The sequence below is a fragment of the Stegodyphus dumicola genome, chromosome 2 (assembly GCF_044657685.1).
Source record: "Stegodyphus dumicola isolate Sdum_Otavi_A_Nest chromosome 2, ASM4465768v1".
Lineage (NCBI taxonomy): Eukaryota > Metazoa > Arthropoda > Arachnida > Araneae > Eresidae > Stegodyphus > Stegodyphus dumicola.
Window position 1 is genome coordinate 39,616,056 of NC_140769.1, and position 21,865 is coordinate 39,637,920.

Sequence of the window (21,865 nt, forward strand, 5' to 3'; positions counted from 1 at the left end):
TTTTGGGTATACAATAGGCAGAATTCAGTACACAAAGCAACAATCTCTGACAGCAACAACAGCTATAATCCGGCTAAGCATCGACTCGAACTGAGCTTGGATGACAGATCCATGCAGCTTTATGCAAGAGTTCATCAATCGTAGGTGGTTGGCGACTAGTGGGGGGGGGGCAATCTCTCGTCAACCCATGATTATATGTTCTTAATGTGTGAGATATCTGGAAAACATGCCAGAATTAGGCAACAGTCGAGCACGTTTTGTATACGTTTGCAACATCTGTTCGTGCAATATCGTGTTAAAAGGTAGCATCATGTAAGCCTCAAAGACTGTGCGTAGCCACGGACCTAAACACGTCAGAAATGTAACCAGTGGCTGTCCCGATAACCGGTAATGCGAACAAGAGGTGGCTGGGATGTGTACCCAGTGACACCCTATACCCGTACGCCAGGTGACTATGACGAAGGCAAGCTGGCAACATCCGTTCTCCTCGGCGCCTCCATACTCGTATGTGTCCATCATGATGCTGTACGCGGAACTGGGATTCACCTGAAAAGTAGTAGTAGTGCCTAAAATGTTGACACATGAAATGCAGTCCTGTGTCCTGTAGTGTCATTTGCCACACTACTTTAGTAGTAGCGCCTAAAACGTTTGCACCTGAAATGTAGTCCTGTGTCTAGTACCATCATCCGTCGCACTACTCTAGACCTACGTATCTCTGCTGCAGCTTCAAAAGAAGTCGCAAAAATGATTGCCTGGCTGACAGTCCGCAGTTCTGCAGACGTCGTTGCATTGTGCATGCGGACACGTTTCGTCCGGCGCATGAACCAAGTTCCCGGTTAAGGGGATGTAACATGGCTGTACAATCCAGCAAGGCTGCGAGGACATGTCCATCCTCTTAGACTTAAGCAGACCAGGGCCACTGAGATTCCATGTCGTGGCGTTCAGTATGGTCTTTCTGGAGCCATCAGTTCCATATTCGTCTGACAATCATGAGATCCCGATCAACACGAGCAGCAGTGTCGAGGAAATATATAAACCGCAGTCCAGATAGACCACAATCTTGCCGCGGTTGCATTCTGGCACGTGCTAGTAGGAGTTTCTCTCTCTTACACGAAGCATAATATGACATTTACACAAAACCAAAGCTCAGATGCTATTTCTAAATGAGAAACACGCAATGAAGTCCTCTTATTTATAAACAATATCGGTGGCGTTACCCATACTTGCTTTGTGCTCATGCATAAAGCAAGTATGGGGAACGCCTTTCAGAGTATGGGTAGTGCATTTCGAAGTCTGCCTTTCATGCAATCTGGCTTTTGATGTATCCCACCTTCACGGTTTAGCAATTTTAATGGCCTGCAGTTTATCTAGAACCCTTCCCGAATGCGGGAGGTCACGTCATTACGTATGCCGCAAAATTGCGTTCTACAAAGTTAAATTCTGCGTTAAAAAATTGGGTTGGATATAATTCAGATTAAGGAATGTGTAATTTAAACAAGGCTGAATACTGTTGTAATTAAAAAGATAAAACGAAACAATATAGGAATTAATTGGAAAAATTCTTTTTGCTACTTAATAATAAGTATATGGCCAAATTGTATTTTGACAAATTAAATGGATTAACGCATATGAATTAACGCATAAATAAAAAATCGCGTTCCGCAAATCCGCGTACCACTGTCCTAAATTACATGCTCGTAATTTTATGTATAGTAATTACGTATGTGTACAATATACGTAATTAATATACGGAATATTTTACACAATTTATTTATAGTAATCGCGTATATGTACGTACAACTCACGTACTACTGTCCGGATATTAAATTTGTTGCAGATAAAAAGGGATATTTTAATTTCATGAGATAGTTTTTTTAACGAGTGAGTTGTTTCAAATATTAAATAATGTCATATATATTCAATTTCGAACTATCAATTATCGTCACATTTTTGTTAAGAAATTTTACTTTTTTAAAACTATTTTATTTTATTTTATGATGACATAAAACTTCCTTTTATGAAGATTCGTTTGGTTTTCCTGTCAATTAATGGTATCAAGATTTATTGCATCGTTTTTCAGTTATTTTAGAGTTCTCTTTCTCAGTGCATAAGAGAGTTTTAACGAGTTTCATCATTTGTTTGTAGCTCAGTCAACGTTGACTGTATTTTAATCAAACTCCTGAAACGAAGTCCAAGTAGAATTAGAATATCTGATAACTTCTTAAATAATAATGGAAACAGATTTTAAAAGATGAACGTTGTGATAAATATTCAAATGACCCGTTTTGAAATTGTGTCAGTAGTAAATGTTACTTTAAGTTCGTTATTTTCCTGAAGATTTAAGCTAAATGATTTTATGAAAGTACATTATTATTCTGCATGTTTAAAACAACTGCTGCGTTCAAAATTAAAAACTAAGGAAGCTTACATTGTGTAAAAAAATTTAATCTTAGTTTTTAAAAAAATAACTTTAGATGCATGTAAAAAGTGCAGATGGCTTCATCTTTTAGTGCAACTTAAAATGAGACAATAGTCACGGAATGTGAACTGATATCCAAACTCTTTACATTTTTGTTATAAAATTAACGAAGTATGTCTACAACGTTTCAGGACAAAGTTCATATAAAACGGTATTAAAAAATATATATTCCGACTTGGGCTTATACTTGCATTCCTTCTATCGCTACGCGTATCTTGATGTGCCCTCGGAATATCTGATAAAGTTCTTTGAAGACAATTATTGGAATGTTTTTCCTCTCTTTTAGCGTAATTTTTAATTTCTTGAATGCTCTCGTATTTCGAAAAAAAAAATGTTTCTATGAGTACTTAGCCTTTTACGTGCATTCCTTCTATCGCTTCATATATCTTGATATAGCATGGAATATCTGATAACTTCCTTTGAAGACAGTTATTGGAATGTTTTTTTATCTCTTTTTAACGTAATTTTTAGTTTCTTGAATGCTGTCGTATTTCGAAAACAATAATGTTCCTACTTAGCTGTTTACTTGCATTCCTCCTATCGCTACGTATCTCTTGGTATGCCATGGAATATCTGATAACTTTTTTAATATAATTATTGGAATGTTCTTTCATATCTTTAAGCTTATTTTTTAAATTTTTTGAATGCTGCCAAGATTTTCATAAAGATGAGATTTCACTTTAGGGAACAGGAAATATTCTGCAAGATGCCAAATCTAGCGAGTAGGGGGAGGATTAATATAAGTAGCATTTTTTCCTAATGAAATAGGAATATATGCTACTTTTATTAATCCTTGAGACAATCTCACTGTGTGAAGAGGTTACAAAAATCCATTACCTGATTGAATCTTTTCGGGACTTGATAATGCCATAAATTCTTTTGAAAACTCTAGCCCTTTGCTTCTTTTTAAAACTTGTTAATTATTTCTTGTAGTCCAAATACTTCACCAACGTGGTCGTAACTTAAAGCTTCTAAAACGTGAAGTTTCTTTGGCCAAAGTAAATTTCGGCTTACCCACAGAACTAATTTTTCGTCTGTTTGTAAGTTATATAAACAAAACAGAACCTTTCGTTATTAGTAGTTTTTTTTAAATATGAGATTATTATTTCAGTCGAATTCTTATTATCATTATGCTGTTGATTCTGTAGCATCAGATGTCGGTTGCATAAATTCAGCATAACTGCTTTTATTCAAAAATTCTCCTTATACGGTTTTTCGTAAGGAAACCAAAATTTAGCGGAAAATTTAAGCATGTTTATAATCTTTGTTGCTATACATTTGACATTCAGACTAGAAGTATCAGAAAAAAAATGTGTTCTAAAATTTTGTATATGAACTGTGTAACCTATCTATCTATCTATATATATATATATATATATCTAAAGAAGAATTTTTTTTGTTTGTTCGCTAATAGCTCAGTCACTACTATAGCTATCGTCACCAAATTTTCTACAATTCTTTTCTGTGCCCTGGAAAAGGTCGACATCCACTTTTCTCCAAAAAAAGTAACTAAAATAAGAGATATTAATTTAAAACTCGGAAAAACGATAATTTTCGCCCTTGTTTTTCCGAGTGGCAACAGTCTCGCAAGCTCAAGATGAAAATCTGCTTTATTTCGAAAGTTGTTGCCAGTGCTCGCTTTCAAAACCTAGAGTTTGTTGATAAAAACTTTCTAAGTTTTGCGATGAAATAAAAATAGCATTGAAACATTAAATACATTATTCCCAATTCCAAAAATTCGTGGGAAGACATTTCGACTATTCCCATCTTCGTACGACTTTAATCAACCGAAATATTAATTAAAAACTCTGAAAGCGCTAATTTTTTCACTCATTTTTCCGAGTGGCAGCAATCTCTCGCGTTAGAGATAAAAATGCGTTATTTCGAAAAGTGTTGCTACTGCTAGCTTTCAAATCGTAGAGATTGTTAATAAAAAATTCGTAAGTTTTACAAAATCTGTACATATAAAGAAGAGTGTGTGTTTGTGTGTTTGTTTGTTCGTGTTAAGAAAGTCAAGTGTTAAGAAAGCTCGGTAGAAAATAACAGAGAATATCTCTACTTTCACTAAATCTGTTTTGGTAATTTCAACGCACATTTATGCAGAATCATAAATTACGTAAAAAATATATAAAAATTATGAACCAGTGAAATACATAAAAGGACAGTAAATTTGCAAAGACTGAGACTGATGCATAAATGCGTATAAAATTATAATAAAATGGGTTACAAAGCTAATAATAATAAATACGAATTAATATAAAGTCAACCAAAACTGTTTTTAAAAAATAGCACAAATGCTTATATAAATCACAGTGCTAAAAGTTTTGTAATTAATTTTTAAACTTGAAAACAAAATAAAATGTTCCATAATTTCTTTGAAATTTGGTTAACAATACGAAATTCAATAGCTCACATGCCTCTAAGTTTGAAATCCTCTTAGAAAGTTTTGGATTACACGGATATTTTTTCCTTAAGCAGGTAATTTCCATTTAAATTCGACTTAAATCTAACAGATTTGAATGAATTCATAAATTTTGACTCTTAGTGATAATAAAGTTTGAAGGCTAATGAATTGAATAAAGTGATTCTAGTATGCTTAGATAACATGCATCGATGAATATTATGGAGGCATCGATAAACATTATTTGCCGGATAATTATAGGATATTCTTTTATATGTTTAACTTTTTTACATGTTGAACCGAGCATTAGAATTTCATCTTTGTTTATTGTACTTATTTGTATGCTTCTTCTTACTGTAGGTTTTGTAAATAATATGAGAATTTCGTTTTTGTCATAATCAGATTATTTTCATATATATATTTCTTTATTTTATTCTAATTTATTATTTATATAAATGTCGTTTACTTACAGGGCTTAATTGTTAATCTAATATGGAGAAGTTGTTATCATCAGTAATAATTCTGTGCATGTTCTTAAGTGCATATGCTGCTGAATCCTCTGAAACTGGAAAGTATGTTTTTAAAAAATATCATTTACTTCATGTAATTTCCTAATCACTTAATAGAAATCATACATTAAATACTTTATCTGAACTTTTACGCTTATAAATAATCCATTAAATAGCATTGCTTTTGGATAATAAATTTTTCTGTTCAAAATAAGTCATTACAAAAAGTAGAGTAGAGTGATGTACAGCGGTTGGACAAAAATATGGAAACACCTCGTAATATGCACGTTTGAACTGAAATGTTTATTCTACAAAAGTTGTTGGTGGCGCTGATGTGTTTGCTCACCAACGCCTCCTGTACGCAAGTGGCATTCACTATCGAGGGCAGTGTTCTGTGCAGTTGTGAGTGCATCATGTCAGAGCTAAATGCATTCGGAAGTAAGCAAATTGCTGGGCCTCGTATCGCTTTCGTAACAAGGTAGCTGAAGTGTTAGGTGTTTCGAAAGGTACAGTATCTAAGATTTTTAACTACACAAAATCCGCATCCGCTAAATCACAGCGCGGACAAAAATGTGTGTTGAGGGATCATGACAGACGATCATTGAAGAGGATTGTGATGAAAGGTAAGAGGACTGCATCGTAAACTGACTGCTGAGCTCAACGTCGCACTCGCAAACCCTATCAGCACCCACTCATCAGTCATCAAAATGCCTGTACAAGGAGAAAGTGGTGCCAAAGTCATAAAACTGGACTGTAGAGCAATGGAAGACTGTCATTTTGTCATGTGAGTCTTTCTTCACACCTTTTCCTACTGCTGGATGAGTTTACGTATGGCGAACGCCGTCCCAATCGTATGATAGAGAAAGTTTGCTGCCGAGAGTGAAACATGGCGGTGGTTCGGTCATGGTTTGGTATTCGTGGTATATATCATGGTATTCCATGGGACCCATCAAGGTCACAACTGTGCAAAGTCACATTACTACCAAGGATTATGTGACAATTTTGGCTGATCAAGTTCATCCCATGGTGCAAATTTTGTTCCCCAGTGCTGATGCCGTATTTTAAGACGACAGAGCTCCTGTTCACTCAGTTCATATTGCCCAGGACTGTTTTTGGACATAAGAGTGAACTTTCACATTGCCCATGGTCACCACAGTCACCGAATATCAATAATATTGAGCCTTTATGGGCTAATTTTGAGAGAAATCTGCGTGAACGCTACCCATTGCTATCATTGTTAACTGAGATTGACAATGTTTTATAGAAAGAGTGGAGCTCGATTCCCTTACAAAGCATACTAGATATCTGTTTATCCATTCCGAAAAGCTGTTTTGAATACCAATGGTTTTCTACACCGTATTAGTCACATCAATATGCTTTTATTTCGGTGTTTCTATATTTTTGTCCGGCCCCTGTAAATCTGATGAAGTGACTGAAATCGATAAAAATTCATTTTTAATAGAAGTCCTTAGAATACGCTAAAAGAAAATATAATATTTAGTTATTATTTTGTCGACCACAAAACTATCAGAAGCATCACGATTTAGCGTAAATTATAGATAATTGTGACATCCCAACAAACTCATAATATCTGCGCTCTTGTCTGATATAACTCCGGTTAATTCTGAATTAGCTATTATTTTTATAAACAAGGATAAAAATTAAGTGTTATTTGTGAATGTTTCCCTTTCATTTTGATAAAAATAAGCTAGAGGTCTTCGGAAACACATTTGTGACTGCACTTCGGTTTGTTTACTTATAGTTTGCCGAGAGAATTAACTTCTGCTGAGGAAGAGGACAGCTAGATATGGCGATCAAAACCGTAATAGTTTAAAATAATCATCTGCAAGAAGACTGCAGAAGCTCTAGAGCTTCCGGTACAATCGAAGAGCCTAACAAAACAGTCAAAATAGTATAAATCAACGAAAGCCTTTTTACGAAGCGCAGAGAGATGTAGATTTATGTAGATTTTTCTCAGCAGTTTCTACTTGGGGGACTGAACAAAGTGACTGAAGGATGTCTTGTTCTAAGTGTTGCAAACAGACATGCAATTCAGAATTCCGCAGAAACAATTGGCGCAGCTTTTTGGCAGGATAACCACCAGCTTTCATGATTCCACCAGCTTCTCGAATGTTGATAACAATCAAGACCTTCTTAGGACTAATTCCGAACTCATTAGAAAGCTCATTTTCTTAGAATAATAGCTAACTTAGTGTTAAAAAAATTTGTGGCATTTGCTAATGGATCACTATTCATGAATTTCAAGTTAATCCCAAATAAAGTTTCATTCATCCTGATAGAGGATGTCAAATACAAAAATGGGGAAATACATATCAGAGCAATACTGGCCGCAATCATCTGAATTCTTCATCGAATTCATACCGTGGCGATTGCAAGAAAAGGAACAAATGTTTTCAGCAGTGTTAAGTGAAAGCGGCAGTTGTATGCCTCCTGTGTAATTTGAAGGTAATCTGGTAAAAACAATTTGGTATTTTTATATTTATCTTTCTCGTTTATATTTATTGTGTATTTAATAAAATATAAATGTTTTAGTAAAATTTTTGTTATCGTTAGAGTTCTGCTATCTAACTAGATTTTGTGCCAATGTTTACGTTTCGCGCTAGGTGGTACCTGTTAATAGAAAAATACCTCATTTTTACCTAACCTAAAGCTTTGATTGTTAGACTAAAATATGTAAATCACCTTTTAGATAAATTCCATAATAAATTTACTGAACTCGGCAAGTAAATTTTATTTATCCCATCAAGAATGATTACTGTTTGAAAATATGAATAAGAACTCAGCTGTACTATTTTGTGACTTAGTTCCTAACTGAAAATTACAAACGTTATTCATTGCAAGTGGATTAATTTAATCTTTTATTCCTTTTAAAATAGTGGCTACATATTTACTTGCCCAAAGTCCATTAAAACTGGAACCACAAATGAGATGCAGTTACGCCGTTATGGGGCACTTGATGCAGGCAACCTCAATCTGAAACTGATATATCCTGATTCATACAATTCGAATTTCACAGTTTTTGTTGAAAAGGACTATGAGATAAAAGAAGGTACGTATATAGGTTTCCTCTTGAAATACGCATAAATTATTTTATTTGAAAACATATACGAATTTTGAGTGTGCTAGAAAAATTCCTCTGTGCGAAATCTGATGAGTGAAATTTCTGTGAAATTTCCTAATCTTTTGTGATATAATTTAGGCACCGGAACGCTTATTAAAATTTAAACTTTTGACGTTAGAATTATATTTAGCCCAATTCTGCTAAATATTTTGGAATGCTGTGTGTTCTTTTACATTACAATATCATGCATTTTTCTCCACGTGACTTCGTAGATATTGTCATTACATGAAAGATAAACTTTTCCTCGTGGCTTCGCGAAGAGCCGTTTCTAAGAGTATTACCATTCACTAGTACAAATATCTTTAGCTTTTTCTTTAAATTTTAATCATTTAATCTTTAGTGGTTTAAAAGCTATGAGTGTTCTTATTTATTAATAAATGTGCCTATAGATTTTAATTTAAATTTTATTTTTACTTCCTTGTACGAAGTAAAAAGGAAGTATTGTAATTGCGTAAAATTTCGAATATCATATTTCAACGAAAATATCCATTTTGAACGCTATCAAATGCAATTTAACAATGTTTTTGCGTGACATCTGTACATAAGGTATAGCAAATAACATAGTTTGTTTCTTTCTTCCATGTCTTCAGCAATGATTTCTAAAGATCACAGTCATAATGTCCATAATGTTATTTATCATTTACCATAATGTCATTTGCCGTTATATCCCGTTAGTGAATAAAGCAGGACATTTTCTCCTCACTCTCATAGCGAACCAAACTTTCTAGCTAGTGTATACAAAAAATGTTTAAGAAAGTAGATTTTTAAATTTTAAAGTCTAGCAAAATTGTTCTTTTAGTAAATGCACGACGAATCGGTAACAAGCATAGAGAACAATTGGAATATATGCTTTAATTTAGATTACATCCTGCATAATATTAATACATTAATAAACGTTCTGAGGTTTATAAAACAAAGGAAGCAGATTATTTCTGCTATAGGATGTCATACATATTTCTAACTGGCCGTTGTTAAATTAAATGTACTGTTCTTAACGTTTTATAACAAAGCAAGTATTACCAAATAATTTTTAAAGTTCGCTCTATTTAATTTTTTTTGAAAAAAGAAACCTAGGTATATTAATTGTATTTATTAATCTAAACTGACGATAAAAATATATTTTCTCATTGAAAGTATCAAAATTTCTAGAGGAAATGCTTAGTGCATATAGTCCGAGTGAGGAAAAGATTTAAGGAGATATATCCTAAGAACGTAAAATGCATGAAAACGTTGATAAAATTTCAGTAAATCGAGCTTTAGAAGGCTCGCTGGAGCGCTTTGGTAAATTTGTCTCCAGTTTGGAAGCTATTTGTTCTTTTTATTTACATGTTTGTCGCATGTTATGTGTTCAGCCAAAACACAAGTCTTGCATGCCATAATCATTCTTAACGTTAGTCTCTCTTTCCTCAGAATTAAAGTCTCGTCTGGTTCTGCTTTAAATTCGGTTAAAACGCGTTTATGAATGACCTAAAATGGCCACCTGTTTTCATAAATTTATTGCTAGGTATTAAATTCTTTACCATCAAGAGGATGGAATAAATTTCTGTTGTTTAGTTTTCCATTAAAACATTTCAGTAAGCAACTTACTACTAAATTATTTTAAAATTCAAATTGAGGTAACTGAACTCAAACTGAGATCATTATGGAAACTATTCCTATTAGTAGCACCGAATCTAAATTATATTTTGGCTCAGTGGTTCTTTTGGCATATTTCTATAGCAAGACCTTTTTTCAGTATATAACATATTTCAGATTTAATTGCAATCTTCTTAAAATGGGAAACCTTATCCCAATATTTAGGAAATAAGGAAATAGATTTTTTGAAAAATCATCGCTTACTTTAGAATCTGCTAGAAGGTCAACTAACGTGAAACAGAAGCCTGGAACCTTCTGGCCTAAATGATTGTTGAGTTAAATTTACCCGTTATTTTGTTTAATTTCTATGATATTTAATGATTTTTAAAAAAACTTTTCAAGCTTTCTTATTTAAAAAATATTTTGTCGTTCAGAATTAATTTATATTTTTTTTCGTTTTCGTAATCACTTTTCTCGGAACGCTAAAAGAGTAGGTAGGTAAATGACATTTCCCATTCAAATGATATTTAATTTCAATAACCAGCATTATGGTGGAAGGAATTAATGTATATCCCCTAGCGTGCTGTTATGGTGTAAGTGATTAATATGCTATATAAGTGTACCACTAATTCGCAGATTCGTGGTTCGAATCTCGTCGGGGGAAAATTTAGATTACATATATCTCTCTGAAAAATATTTAATAGTCTGTGCATGGTAGAGGAGTTGATCAATTTTGTCCTAATTCTATGGAAGTATTAACTTAATGATTGTTCAATGAAGAGTTCTTTTATTTTCTTTGTGGTTATAATTTTATCTTTGAGCTGTCTTTTACATTAAATATAGGATGTGATAATTAATAAAACTGCTGTACTATTTGTTTCTTTATAGGAGAAGAATATTCTACACTTGAACTCTTTGTTCCGTTATCTGAAACTCCCATATATGACGCTCGAGTTGTCCTCAATGGGACTTTAGGAGATTCCTATACTATAGTTGGCAGTGACACGGTGTACTTTGATACTGCAAAAGATAACATAATTATCATTCAGACTGATAAACCAATATACAAAGAAGGCCAGACTGGTAATTAGAACATTATGATACAATAATCTAAAAGTTTTATATGAAATTGAATTGTATTATGATTACACTGCTGCTCCTTTAAAATGTTACATTTCTAAAATAACATTTTGTATTAAAATTGTAGAAAACACATTTACATGAATGTAATTATTTTGTGATTATTTATATATTTAAATTAAAGCGTTCGAATAATTTAACGAAGGAAAAATTCTCTTGTCTCCATATTGATAAATAAAATTAATGCAAAATAAGAGTGTAAATTAATGGTATAGCTTGCAAAATAATATTACTTTATGTTTCAATATAAAGTAGTATTATTAATTTATTACATATTAATTGTATTTTTATTATATTTTAATTCATGTTTTCAACAATGATTTCAACAATTTTGATCTACACTACTACGATTCATGTGCGTGTGTGTGTTTTTTTTTCCAGTTTTGTGAATAAGCAATATTTAAATATCTGTGAAAATTGCATTTCTAAACTATTTTTATTTTGAAGTTGAAAATTATTTGTAATAAATCAAAAGAGGAGAGAAAGACTTCAAAGTGAAACATAAAATTATGCAAAGGTAAGTTTAAAGATGCTTTATTAAAAATAAGTAAAATTAGGCAGAGGTAATTTCTTCAGGAGAAAAAAACATTAGCAGAATTTTTTTGCTCCGGATGAAGAGGAATCTGTACCTGCTGGCACTCGAAATCGATAGAGTTTCAATTAAAATCTACACCAAACACAAGGCTGCTGATTGCCTAATTATACGTTATGTGTAGTAGTTATTAAAAACTAAAATGTGAAAAGAAAAAGGGAAAATACCTTTTCCCTGCTTTGTCACGATAAAGCAGAGCATAAAGCTTTATTTCGCAAAAGACGCTTCCCTTCATTTTTCTAATTTATTATGAAAAACTGTCATTAAAATTAAGGCAGAATTTAGAAATTTGTCATTTGCAGATTTCTTTGTGTCAGGAAGACAGGAAATTGGTTAAAAAGGGCATCATTAAACCCAAAAAAGGTTTATGATAAAAATTCAGTTTTGTGAAATTAAATCATAACACGAACGAAACAGTGACCAAAAATAATTTTTTCTGAGTTTAAAGTTAAAAAATATTTTAAATACTACTTTACATTTAACAATATATTTCAAAATAAAATTATTGAGATAATTTTGTAATTTAATTGTTAAAATATTATTTTAAACTTTTAATATTTATGTCATGCATATCTTAAATAATTTTATTTTATTTACCTGCGTAAAGCTATTTTTAAAGAAAATAACATTAGAGGCAAAATATTTGTGATTTATTTAATCATATTATTATCTCTTCGCCTATAATTAATTTTTGAATGACAGCTTTTTTGAAGTCAAATTACTGCTTTTTCAAATCGGTAGTTTTAGAAATGAAATATTCACGAGTCATATTTCACGCTATATTATTTAATAATTTTTTAACTTAAGTCTTTTTTTGCTTTTCAATTTCTATACAATATTTAATACTTAATGGTCTTAATATTGATTCTGTGCGTAATTTAATTTTATTTTCAGTGAAATTTCGTGTTCTGAAAGTAGACAGAAATCTGAAACCATCAGGAAAAGATGTAAGTTTTTTAATCTGCCTTTTAAGATGGAGTTTTGTTTATTAGTTTCAATAAGACTTCTTTCTGTTGAATTACTCTACTACAACTTTAAAATTTTACTCATTTCAAAAGTTTCTTTACCTAGTACAGCAAACTATTTCATTTAGGAAGCTAATATATGGGTTGAAGACCCGAAAGGTACAAGGCTATTCCAGTGGAAAAAAGTGCCTTTGGGAAGTGGTGAGTATTTTTTCCTCTGCCGTGCAGTACATGCTTAAATAAATGTTAATTTAAATTATTATGTAATGATTTAGGAAATTTTTCTTTTAACATAAATTATTAAGCTCAAGAAAAGCTGTGATTGTTTTCATTTGTCTAACAGCAACATCGGAACAAGTCCACGAAGTTTGTCATGGTACTATATCTTATTGGTGGCTGTATAGCTTTTTCAAATTTTGCAGGAGAATTCTCTGTGGAAAGAGGGGATCTCCCACCCTTCTTTTCTGGCTACCAAATCATTCGCAAGAACTTTCAGATCGCAATGTATTTTAAGTGTCCTTATTCCTTAAAGACATTATATACTCACAACGTCCCAGAATTGCCCGGGATTCGAACACGGGCCCGTCAGTACGCTAATCATTATATCAGTTGACTGGGCTTACGAAATGTCAAATTCGTTTATACAGGGTGGAGCGTTTTCCATTACTCATTTTGAAAATAATATGATTGGACTTAGAGATAATGCAAATCCAAATATTTTATCTTTTTGGGTACACTTTTCGATTTTCATATATGCCATGTAGACTTTATTTCTCAGCTTTATTTGTATTGGGTAGACTTATTTGCGAAACACTATGTCTGGCAATTGGATATTTTAGATATGGAGACGGAAAACTTATCAGTAACACTAGAGCCTTAGCCAATGCAACAGCATGTGTTCTTTGTATAAACATTTGTTAAAATGAAGTCGGTAGCAAAAGTGCAACGCGCAGTTAGAAAGGAGTTTTGCAACGAACAACCGGCAGACAGCCAATCAATGCATTCGGGAAAAAGCGGCATGCTTGTGGAAGTTTATAGAACAAACAATACCCACGAAAGGAACAAAAATTGTGAGAATACCGAGGAATATTCAAATATTGGTTTGGTTATTTGAATATGACTATGCACACGAAAGCTCTCTTCCTAAACCAAAGGTTGCCTTCATAGAGGATTTTCCAAGGGAAAATTGGCTGGTTTTCACGTTACGCATGGGAAAAATCATGAAAAGTAACCCGTTTTCCTGATTCGAACCCGAATCGAACTGCCAGCATCCAGCGTCTTTAACCTCTGGGCAACTAGTTTGAACATTCAAAGAAAAATAATGTGTTTACAAACAGATTTGTAAGTGTAGAAGAACTGAAGGAACGAATCAGGGAGACCTGAATGTCCTTGACAGAAGTGTCTTCATTTTTTTATGTCATATGTTGCTAATTTAGGTGATCATTTATCAGATATAGTGTTTCTCAGTTAACTTTACCGAATGCAAATTAAAATCTAAGTGGCATGTATGCAATTAGACTAGTGTAGCAAAAAATGATGAAATAAAATAGTTTATGTTGTCTCTAGAGCCGAGTACGTTATTTTCAAAGTGGGCAATCAATAATGTTCCACCCTGCACTTACAAGCAAAACTGCCATTTAAGGCAATTTGCTTGTCCAGGATCGAACCTCGGACATGTGGTGTTGCTGCATGTCGTGCTAGCTATTGCGGTACGGGACCTCAACTGTTTCTTACGTTACAGGGAAATATCGCATTAGCAACTGCATGCTATATAAGTGTAAGCATTAATTCAGAAGTCAAACAACAAACTGTTTTTGTTGTTTGACTTCTGAATTAGTATTTATTCGGCGTGTTGTTGTGTCTTAAGTGTAAGCATGTCTAACTAGGAACTGGAAAAACAGTGTTTCGAGTCTTGGATTGAGTATAATTGATTTTTATCATCAAAAAACTTAAAAGTTGTCTAAAGTGACCCCCTCAGTAAAATTATGCTGTACGAAAATTTGTCAGTACCTGAATTTGGTCAATTGAAACTCTTCTCAGTCATCTTTTAAGTGCGGAAAGAATATAAGGAATTATCGTTTCCCCCTGTTTTGATTTTTCATGTTTTCTACATCGAAAATTTTAATAGTTAGTACAACATTTAACTGATTCATATAATTTCTTTTCAGTACAAAGACCTTTTTTTTATAATTTCTGAAGAGCTTACAAGTAATGATGGATATCAAGAGTAAAGTTCTATATACAAGTAAAATACATACTAATGACATTTCACTATATAACTGCCTTCTGATTTAACATGTATCATAACACTTAACTATTTGTTGCATGTCTTTATTATAGAAGTTACCCCATGATTACTGAATTTACATATAATACAGTTTGAGGGCGGCCCAGAGAGGAAAGTGATTAGCAACGCTGACTGCTGCACCGAAGATCCGAGTTCACATCTCCGAGAAGACATGGATGTTTCTAAATGTATAGTGTTCGCAGGATGGGGCAACACGAAGTAAGCGACGAGCCGAAAGTCCTCTCGAGAGGTTTGTGATAGGGGAAGAGGAGTGGAAGACTCTGGGATGCGCAACCCTGGGGTGTTTTCCTTCAAAACTGCGGCAGAATTGATCGTAAAGCCGGAATGTCACCTGAATGGTGCTCAATGCTCTGGCCAACGACAGACACAATCCTGTCCCCCTTGCCATAATAATAATTCGTCGACGTGTTCAGATTACACCAGACAACTGAGATTAGTGACAACAACAACTGCAATAATTTGAGAGAAATCATTAGTCATTGTAGACTTTCTTTCTCGTTCTTTCTCATCATAGAATCATTCTTTTTAATTTCTTTATTTTCTGATATATACAATAATTCATACTTTTATGCTCAGTCGAACATTTTAAAATTATTTATAGTAAAAGTTGCGAAAACAAAAACAGTTTACTGTTAGAGTTATAATCCACGATTTATGTTAAAAATTAGTTTTTCATGCGATGAATTTTTCATTTATGTACTGAAGTTTTCTTTCAGGTATCAAACAATTAGAATTTCCGTTAGCTGATGAACCTGTTGAAGGAAATTGGAAAATAAAAGCTTCTATCAATGATGAAGTCGAAACGGCCATCTTTGAGGTGAAAGAATATGGTCAGTATTAAGGTTTTCAATATGTATGTCAAACAGATATAGTTCCAATGGTTTTTCCTCGCAAAGATGTCACTATGTTTGCTGAGAGGCTTTGTAAACGTCATTATCAATACTGGAAATTTTTTTTCAAGCTGCTAATTATTAAATTTTAGGAATGAAGCATTAATGATTCTACACCATTCATAAGCCGATTATTACGGTGAAATAATTATCTTTCTCTCTTTAATTTATTATTAATATTGACGGAGAAATATTTTATTTTATTGATTATTGCGCTTTATTATTTATAAAAGGAAAATGAAACAATTAAAAGAGAAAAAAGACTCCAAGGCTCTAAGAATATCAGTATGTTGACTATTAGAAGATTCTCACATCACTTATTCACACTTACAGGACTTTGATTTCAAATTCTTACAATATAACTATGCTTAAATGTTTCTCTTATGATGTCTATGTTACATTTAAAAGAATTGAAATAAAGTGGATAACACAATAACGCTTTCATGAATGAAAAGTTTTTTTTTTCCTATGTAAAAACAGGTTTATATAGCATAAATTAAAAATATAGAGATAAAAGAATTTTTATTTAATGCAATGAAAATTCTTTCATCATTCTTGAACTTGTTTCTTCTGTATTTATTGCGTTATCCAATTGGGTAACTAAATTCAGTAATGGATAACCAATACTATTTCAGCTGAACTATTAAAGCTTATATGCGTCCCTCTCTATCTGAAATATAATTGCAAGAAGTATGAACCTTTGGTCTATTTTTTATATTAATATTTGTCTGTAGTTATTTACTGTTCTCGAGTTATTAGTATTTACGTCTAGAACAATAATTTCTTTATTCCTATCTCCGGTCTTCCTACTATAGGAAAATAATAAAAAATTATTGTAAATTTTCTTATCATTTCCCTCCTTTTTTAAATGATTATATTTATATCTCTGCTTGACTGACAAACTAGGAAATTTAATGATTTTACGAAAAAGTATTTATGATATAATATTTAAAAATTAGTGATACAAAATGTGCGTAAGAGATTTTGAAGATTTTGTTTCTTTTCAGTGCTGCCTAAATATGAAGTTGACATTTCCTTTCCTTCTTTCGTCCTTGCAAACGCCGAACTTATACCATTGAAGATATGTGCAAAGTAATCATGACTTTTGTTTATTCCTCTTATTGCCTTTTCATTTACTGTTATTAATTTATGCATTTTTCTGTCTGGCATTTGCAGTTACTTGCTAACGTAAAAGAAAATAATATTTTTCAAAGACCTTTTTATCTCTTTTGGATGTTTTCTTGAAGCTACTCTAAAATTTCATTGCAGACTTCAAGATTAGAAATTTGGACTTGCTTATATGATGAAACGTTTGTTAAATTTTGTAATGGGCACATCTGTGAAATTTTAGTATGTATATTTTATCGTCTCGGTAACGAAAAATTATTAATCAGATATAATAAGATTCCCTTTTGTACATGGCAACGGCCAAAGTCCAGAGTGAGTTTCTTAAAACGACCTGAGCGCAATAGCCTCTGAACGTTCTCGGTTGGGAAAAAAAAGTTACAGTAAATTTTTTAGTCTTGCACATTTTAGATTTCCACTTTTCGTTAATTTAAAGAATTTAAATAATGACTGAGTTTAGCATAGCTGAATTGAATATTAATAGCTTATTTAACAAAAGCAAAATAGTATAAAGATTTTTCTGAGCGTTAATCGCAAGAAAGCCTGATATATTGACTTTATTGGTTCTGGCTTTGCACAATTCGTGAAGCAATGGAACCTTGAATATCCGAGAGCTTTTGCAACTAATGTTAGACCCAGTCATAGTCTTTAGGTATCCTGATAAAAGATCATTCTGTCATCAAGAAACTGAAATTAATAAATATTTGTCTCATTTGAACTTGTTAATTTTATTAAAAATATTCTTCTACCACTGTTCCTTGAAACGTTAGTGCAGCAAATTTCGAAGTGATATTGCAACAATACGACCAGGTCAAAAAGGATCTGCTTACAATTGTACTGTAGAGTATTATCGCTCTTATATTACGAGATGCTGCAATATGGAGTAATATTACTTTTCATTAATTTAGATTTATTTATATACATATGCTAATTATTTCTCTCTGAATGGCTATCACAATATTTCTAAGTGTTAAAATTAGTATTTTCTGTAGATACGATATCTGAGAATTGCGTTTTTAAACCAATTTGATAATAATTTATGGCTGCATATCATGTTTCAACGATCTGATCGTAGACATTCTTTAACGGACCCTCATTTTGCCATGCATATGGTAATGTATCTGTTTTCATTGAGGGTTCAATACAGAACAAACAATGCGTTTTTATTATTCATAAAGGTTTTTCATTCGCATGGAGTTTGAAGATACGCTTTCTTTCAAATACGATTTTAAAAGTGTCTGATTTATTATGAGTATAATGTTTTATATAAATTAGTATCTATTACATTATGTTTTAATATAGCATTATATTATGAGTAATGATATTATTTAATCGAATTCTCATTCTTAAGATGTCATCGTTCATCATGAATAATATTTTTATAGTCTTATAGAATGATAGTTAATGTCTTCTACTAATAATTATGAAAACAATATCTCAAAAGTATTCATTTCACATCATGAATAAAGATGATTTTTTTAATTCACAAAATTTTAATTTACTTTCCTGTAAGCGTATCTAGCTAGTTCTTTTCCCTCTTCCCTTTTTTCTTAAATACAGCTTCGTGATCTGGTACCTTTTTCATTGGTATTTAAAATTAGTGTAATTAAAGTTGAAAACAAACGTTATTTTCCATTGTAAAATCAAGTGTATATTATCTTTCTAAAGTATATTATCCTTTAGAAGTTCCAATTGGAAGGACTTTCATTTTCTGTTTTCTTCAGTCTTCCTCTGGTATTAGTTGCTGCTAGAGATTAATGATTCTTGAATAGGAAATTCGATAGCAATGACCTAAGGGTTGAGATTCCAATATTTATAGCGACTAAATACTGTAAGCACTTGACACCTGTTTAACTGGTATTTCCCAAGTTGCATCTGCAGCCTGAAAGTGCATGCACGTGAACTTAATAATAGGTGGATGACCTATTATGCAGATATTGAGGTTAAAATAGCATTATATAATGAACCGGAACACGTATTCATCTTCGAGTTCTGAAAAGAAACATGTTTAATTTCATGTCAAAGAAAGAACAAGTCTGACAAGATTTGAATGTATAATCTCGTCTTTCTTAATTTGATTTCTATGGACTCTTAATCATAATTCAAGACGGCATTTGCTTTAATGATAACTTTCAATGAAATCGATGCTGACATTTTTACGCATGCACAAAAAAACGTTTTGCAACGTAACATATTATTTAAAAAGAAAAAAAAGAGCTAGAATGATACGTTATTAAACCCATGGGAAGAACGTTTCTGCGTTCAGCAATATTTTATTTATTTATTTTTATCTTTTTGTGTCTTTTTAATTAATGTTTATTTTAATAAAGCTTAGCAAAACTTTTATTTAGAAAAATATGTTATAAATTATCTTTATTAATGTATATAAACTCGTGCAGTACTAGTCAATGGTGTAATGCATAAAAGAAAATCTATGAAAAATGAAAATAATTAATAATAGTTGTAATATCTGTATCATCCATCCATCATTGTATTTAAATACATTGAATAACATTGTATCGCAAAATCATTGCATTTCTACATTGGCAAATTTAAAAAGTGATAAAATGAATAAGAAAATAATTAATATAATTAGGGAAGTATACATTTCAAACGTGAATAATCATTGCTTACTTTCTCTTTTTCCTATTGAGCAGTTGTTTAAGTATGTCTGCATTTCCCCATAAAGTTATCGAAATGCATAATTCAAAATTGTGAGAATGAAATACTTTGCGATATAAGGTTTTTCTACGGTGATGACATTTTGTAATCATTTTAAAGTTTAACGTTTACCAATATGTTGTTCTGCCAATAATTGTTGCTTTTAAACGTTGCCTTGTTCAGTAGTGCTGCGTTCGTAACTGCATGCAATGAAAATGAGTTATATATTGGTAGGCAGCTCGGCTATTTGTGTTCAGTGATTTATTACCTAATCCATTAGTGAAGTCGTACCACAATTTGTCAACAGTCATGTCTTCGTTCGTGCAGTTTACATTTTTATTGTGATTTATATCTACCTGCTTGTGTCTTTGTGCCATATATTGAAATAGATTTTAGACCTACTTCTATTGAGACGATTTTCTTAAATTTGCGCACATTCAGAAGAACTGTTATTCTCGAAACACGACTCTGTGTTGTTTCACTTTTCATTCGAGTTCGTTGCCGTTCGAAAACACAGTAATGTCTTATTCTTTGATATTTAATTTGTGTGTTATTAATTAACAAACTAAACTATTTAAAAGCAACAGACGCAGGACTTAAGAATGCTGCTTTTTTTAATTTTAATCTTATTGATTTAAATAAAAATGCATTTAATTCATGCTACATCTAATTATAAACATTAAATATTTTTATAAACTTACATTAAAACTTTTTTCACTTTTTTAATATGCAAAGATATATAACATTCCCATGTTAGTCTAAATGCATATTCATCTAATATCCTATGAAATATTTCACTATTCCACCTAGGCCGTCTCTGTCGATAATGTCTCTTGATAAACTGTATTAAATTCTAAAAGAGTCTTTTTGGGCGATCGTAAAGTTCTGAACCCTTTCAGACTTTTTTTTCTGTCGTAAAGCTTATTTTTTCCCTAATTTGCTTAGTCAAAAGAACAATTATTCCATCTAATTTAGTGTTAAAGTTTTTTCACACATCCTTGCTTTTAAGGATCAAATTAATCAGTGCAAAATTTTTATCTCTGCGCCAATGGATATATTGAAAATTAATCTACCAAATGAAGTTCCTGAGAATTGCCGAAGTTTAAAAAGTATTAAATGTTATATCATTAGATATAATAGCTTAGAAAAACTAGCAACTACTGTGATATGAGTAACATGATGAGTTTCTGGCTTTGTTTTCGCACCTGTTTTAGACAAAGAATAGATGTGTTTTCTTTCAAACGCCATTTAAAATTTTTGGAAAATTTCATTCCTAGGCTCTCCACAGAAATGGAACGAGGCGGGAGGAGAGAGACATAAATTAAATGGTTGAATTATAAATTTAATTATTATGAAATGAATTCATCACGATGCAATCAACTTCTTTCCAATATTTAAATTAATGCATTATGTAGGAAATTAACGTATATTTTACATTTATAAATATTTTTTTAGCATTTTATTATAATAGTAAAATATAAGTGGTATAAAATATTGTTATTTTAAATATTATTACTTCTTTTAAGAGCTACTTAAAGTAGTTAATTTATCTAGAATTCATAATATTTGGGGCATCACATAAAAAGAATTTAAAGGATTCGAATGTTTTATAAGCTAAATAAAGTTAAAATGATAGTAATCGTAGAATATCTGAGGTTCTATTTCTAACCTTAAAATTTTTCTAACGAATATAATGAATGCACTTCGATTTTTAGAATATATTTTAAAAGACAGTTTTAAATACTTTCAGTAAAAAGCAGTATTTAATAAATACACATATTAAATATAATAATAAATGAGGTCAATATCGATTTCTCGACATTTAAATCATTTTCTATATTTTCTGCGTGACATTAGAATTTTACTTTATATACACATGCGATATTTTTGCATCACAGGAAACTGCATCTAGTATGATTCTACTTTTTGTTTACTCAGCTGAAGAGGGGAGGAAGGTAGTATCTGCTGTGTTTCTTAGTTTTCTTTGGATAAATAGCGAAATTGATCTTCTGGGTGATTGATCTTCGTCATGGCGAGTGATTTATTACATATTATCGCAACTGACTGTAATCCGCTTA

General features: G+C 31.8%; 1 protein-coding gene across 2 annotated transcripts in view; it reads left to right on the forward strand.

Annotated features, from left to right (window-relative positions):
- LOC118182138 (ovostatin-like) overlaps positions 1 to 21,865 on the forward strand; it is a 125,036-nt gene that overhangs the window by 40,091 nt on the left and 63,080 nt on the right. For both annotated transcript variants that reach the window (XM_035351441.2, XM_035351442.2), the window contains exons 2-8: positions 5,353 to 5,452; positions 8,287 to 8,459; positions 10,995 to 11,189; positions 12,733 to 12,785; positions 12,932 to 13,004; positions 15,828 to 15,941; positions 17,009 to 17,093. In XM_035351441.2, the coding sequence (XP_035207332.1) occupies positions 5,373 to 5,452; positions 8,287 to 8,459; positions 10,995 to 11,189; positions 12,733 to 12,785; positions 12,932 to 13,004; positions 15,828 to 15,941; positions 17,009 to 17,093 (773 nt within the window). In that variant the 5' untranslated portion in view covers positions 5,353 to 5,372. The remainder of the gene's footprint in view (positions 1 to 5,352; positions 5,453 to 8,286; positions 8,460 to 10,994; positions 11,190 to 12,732; positions 12,786 to 12,931; positions 13,005 to 15,827; positions 15,942 to 17,008; positions 17,094 to 21,865) is intronic.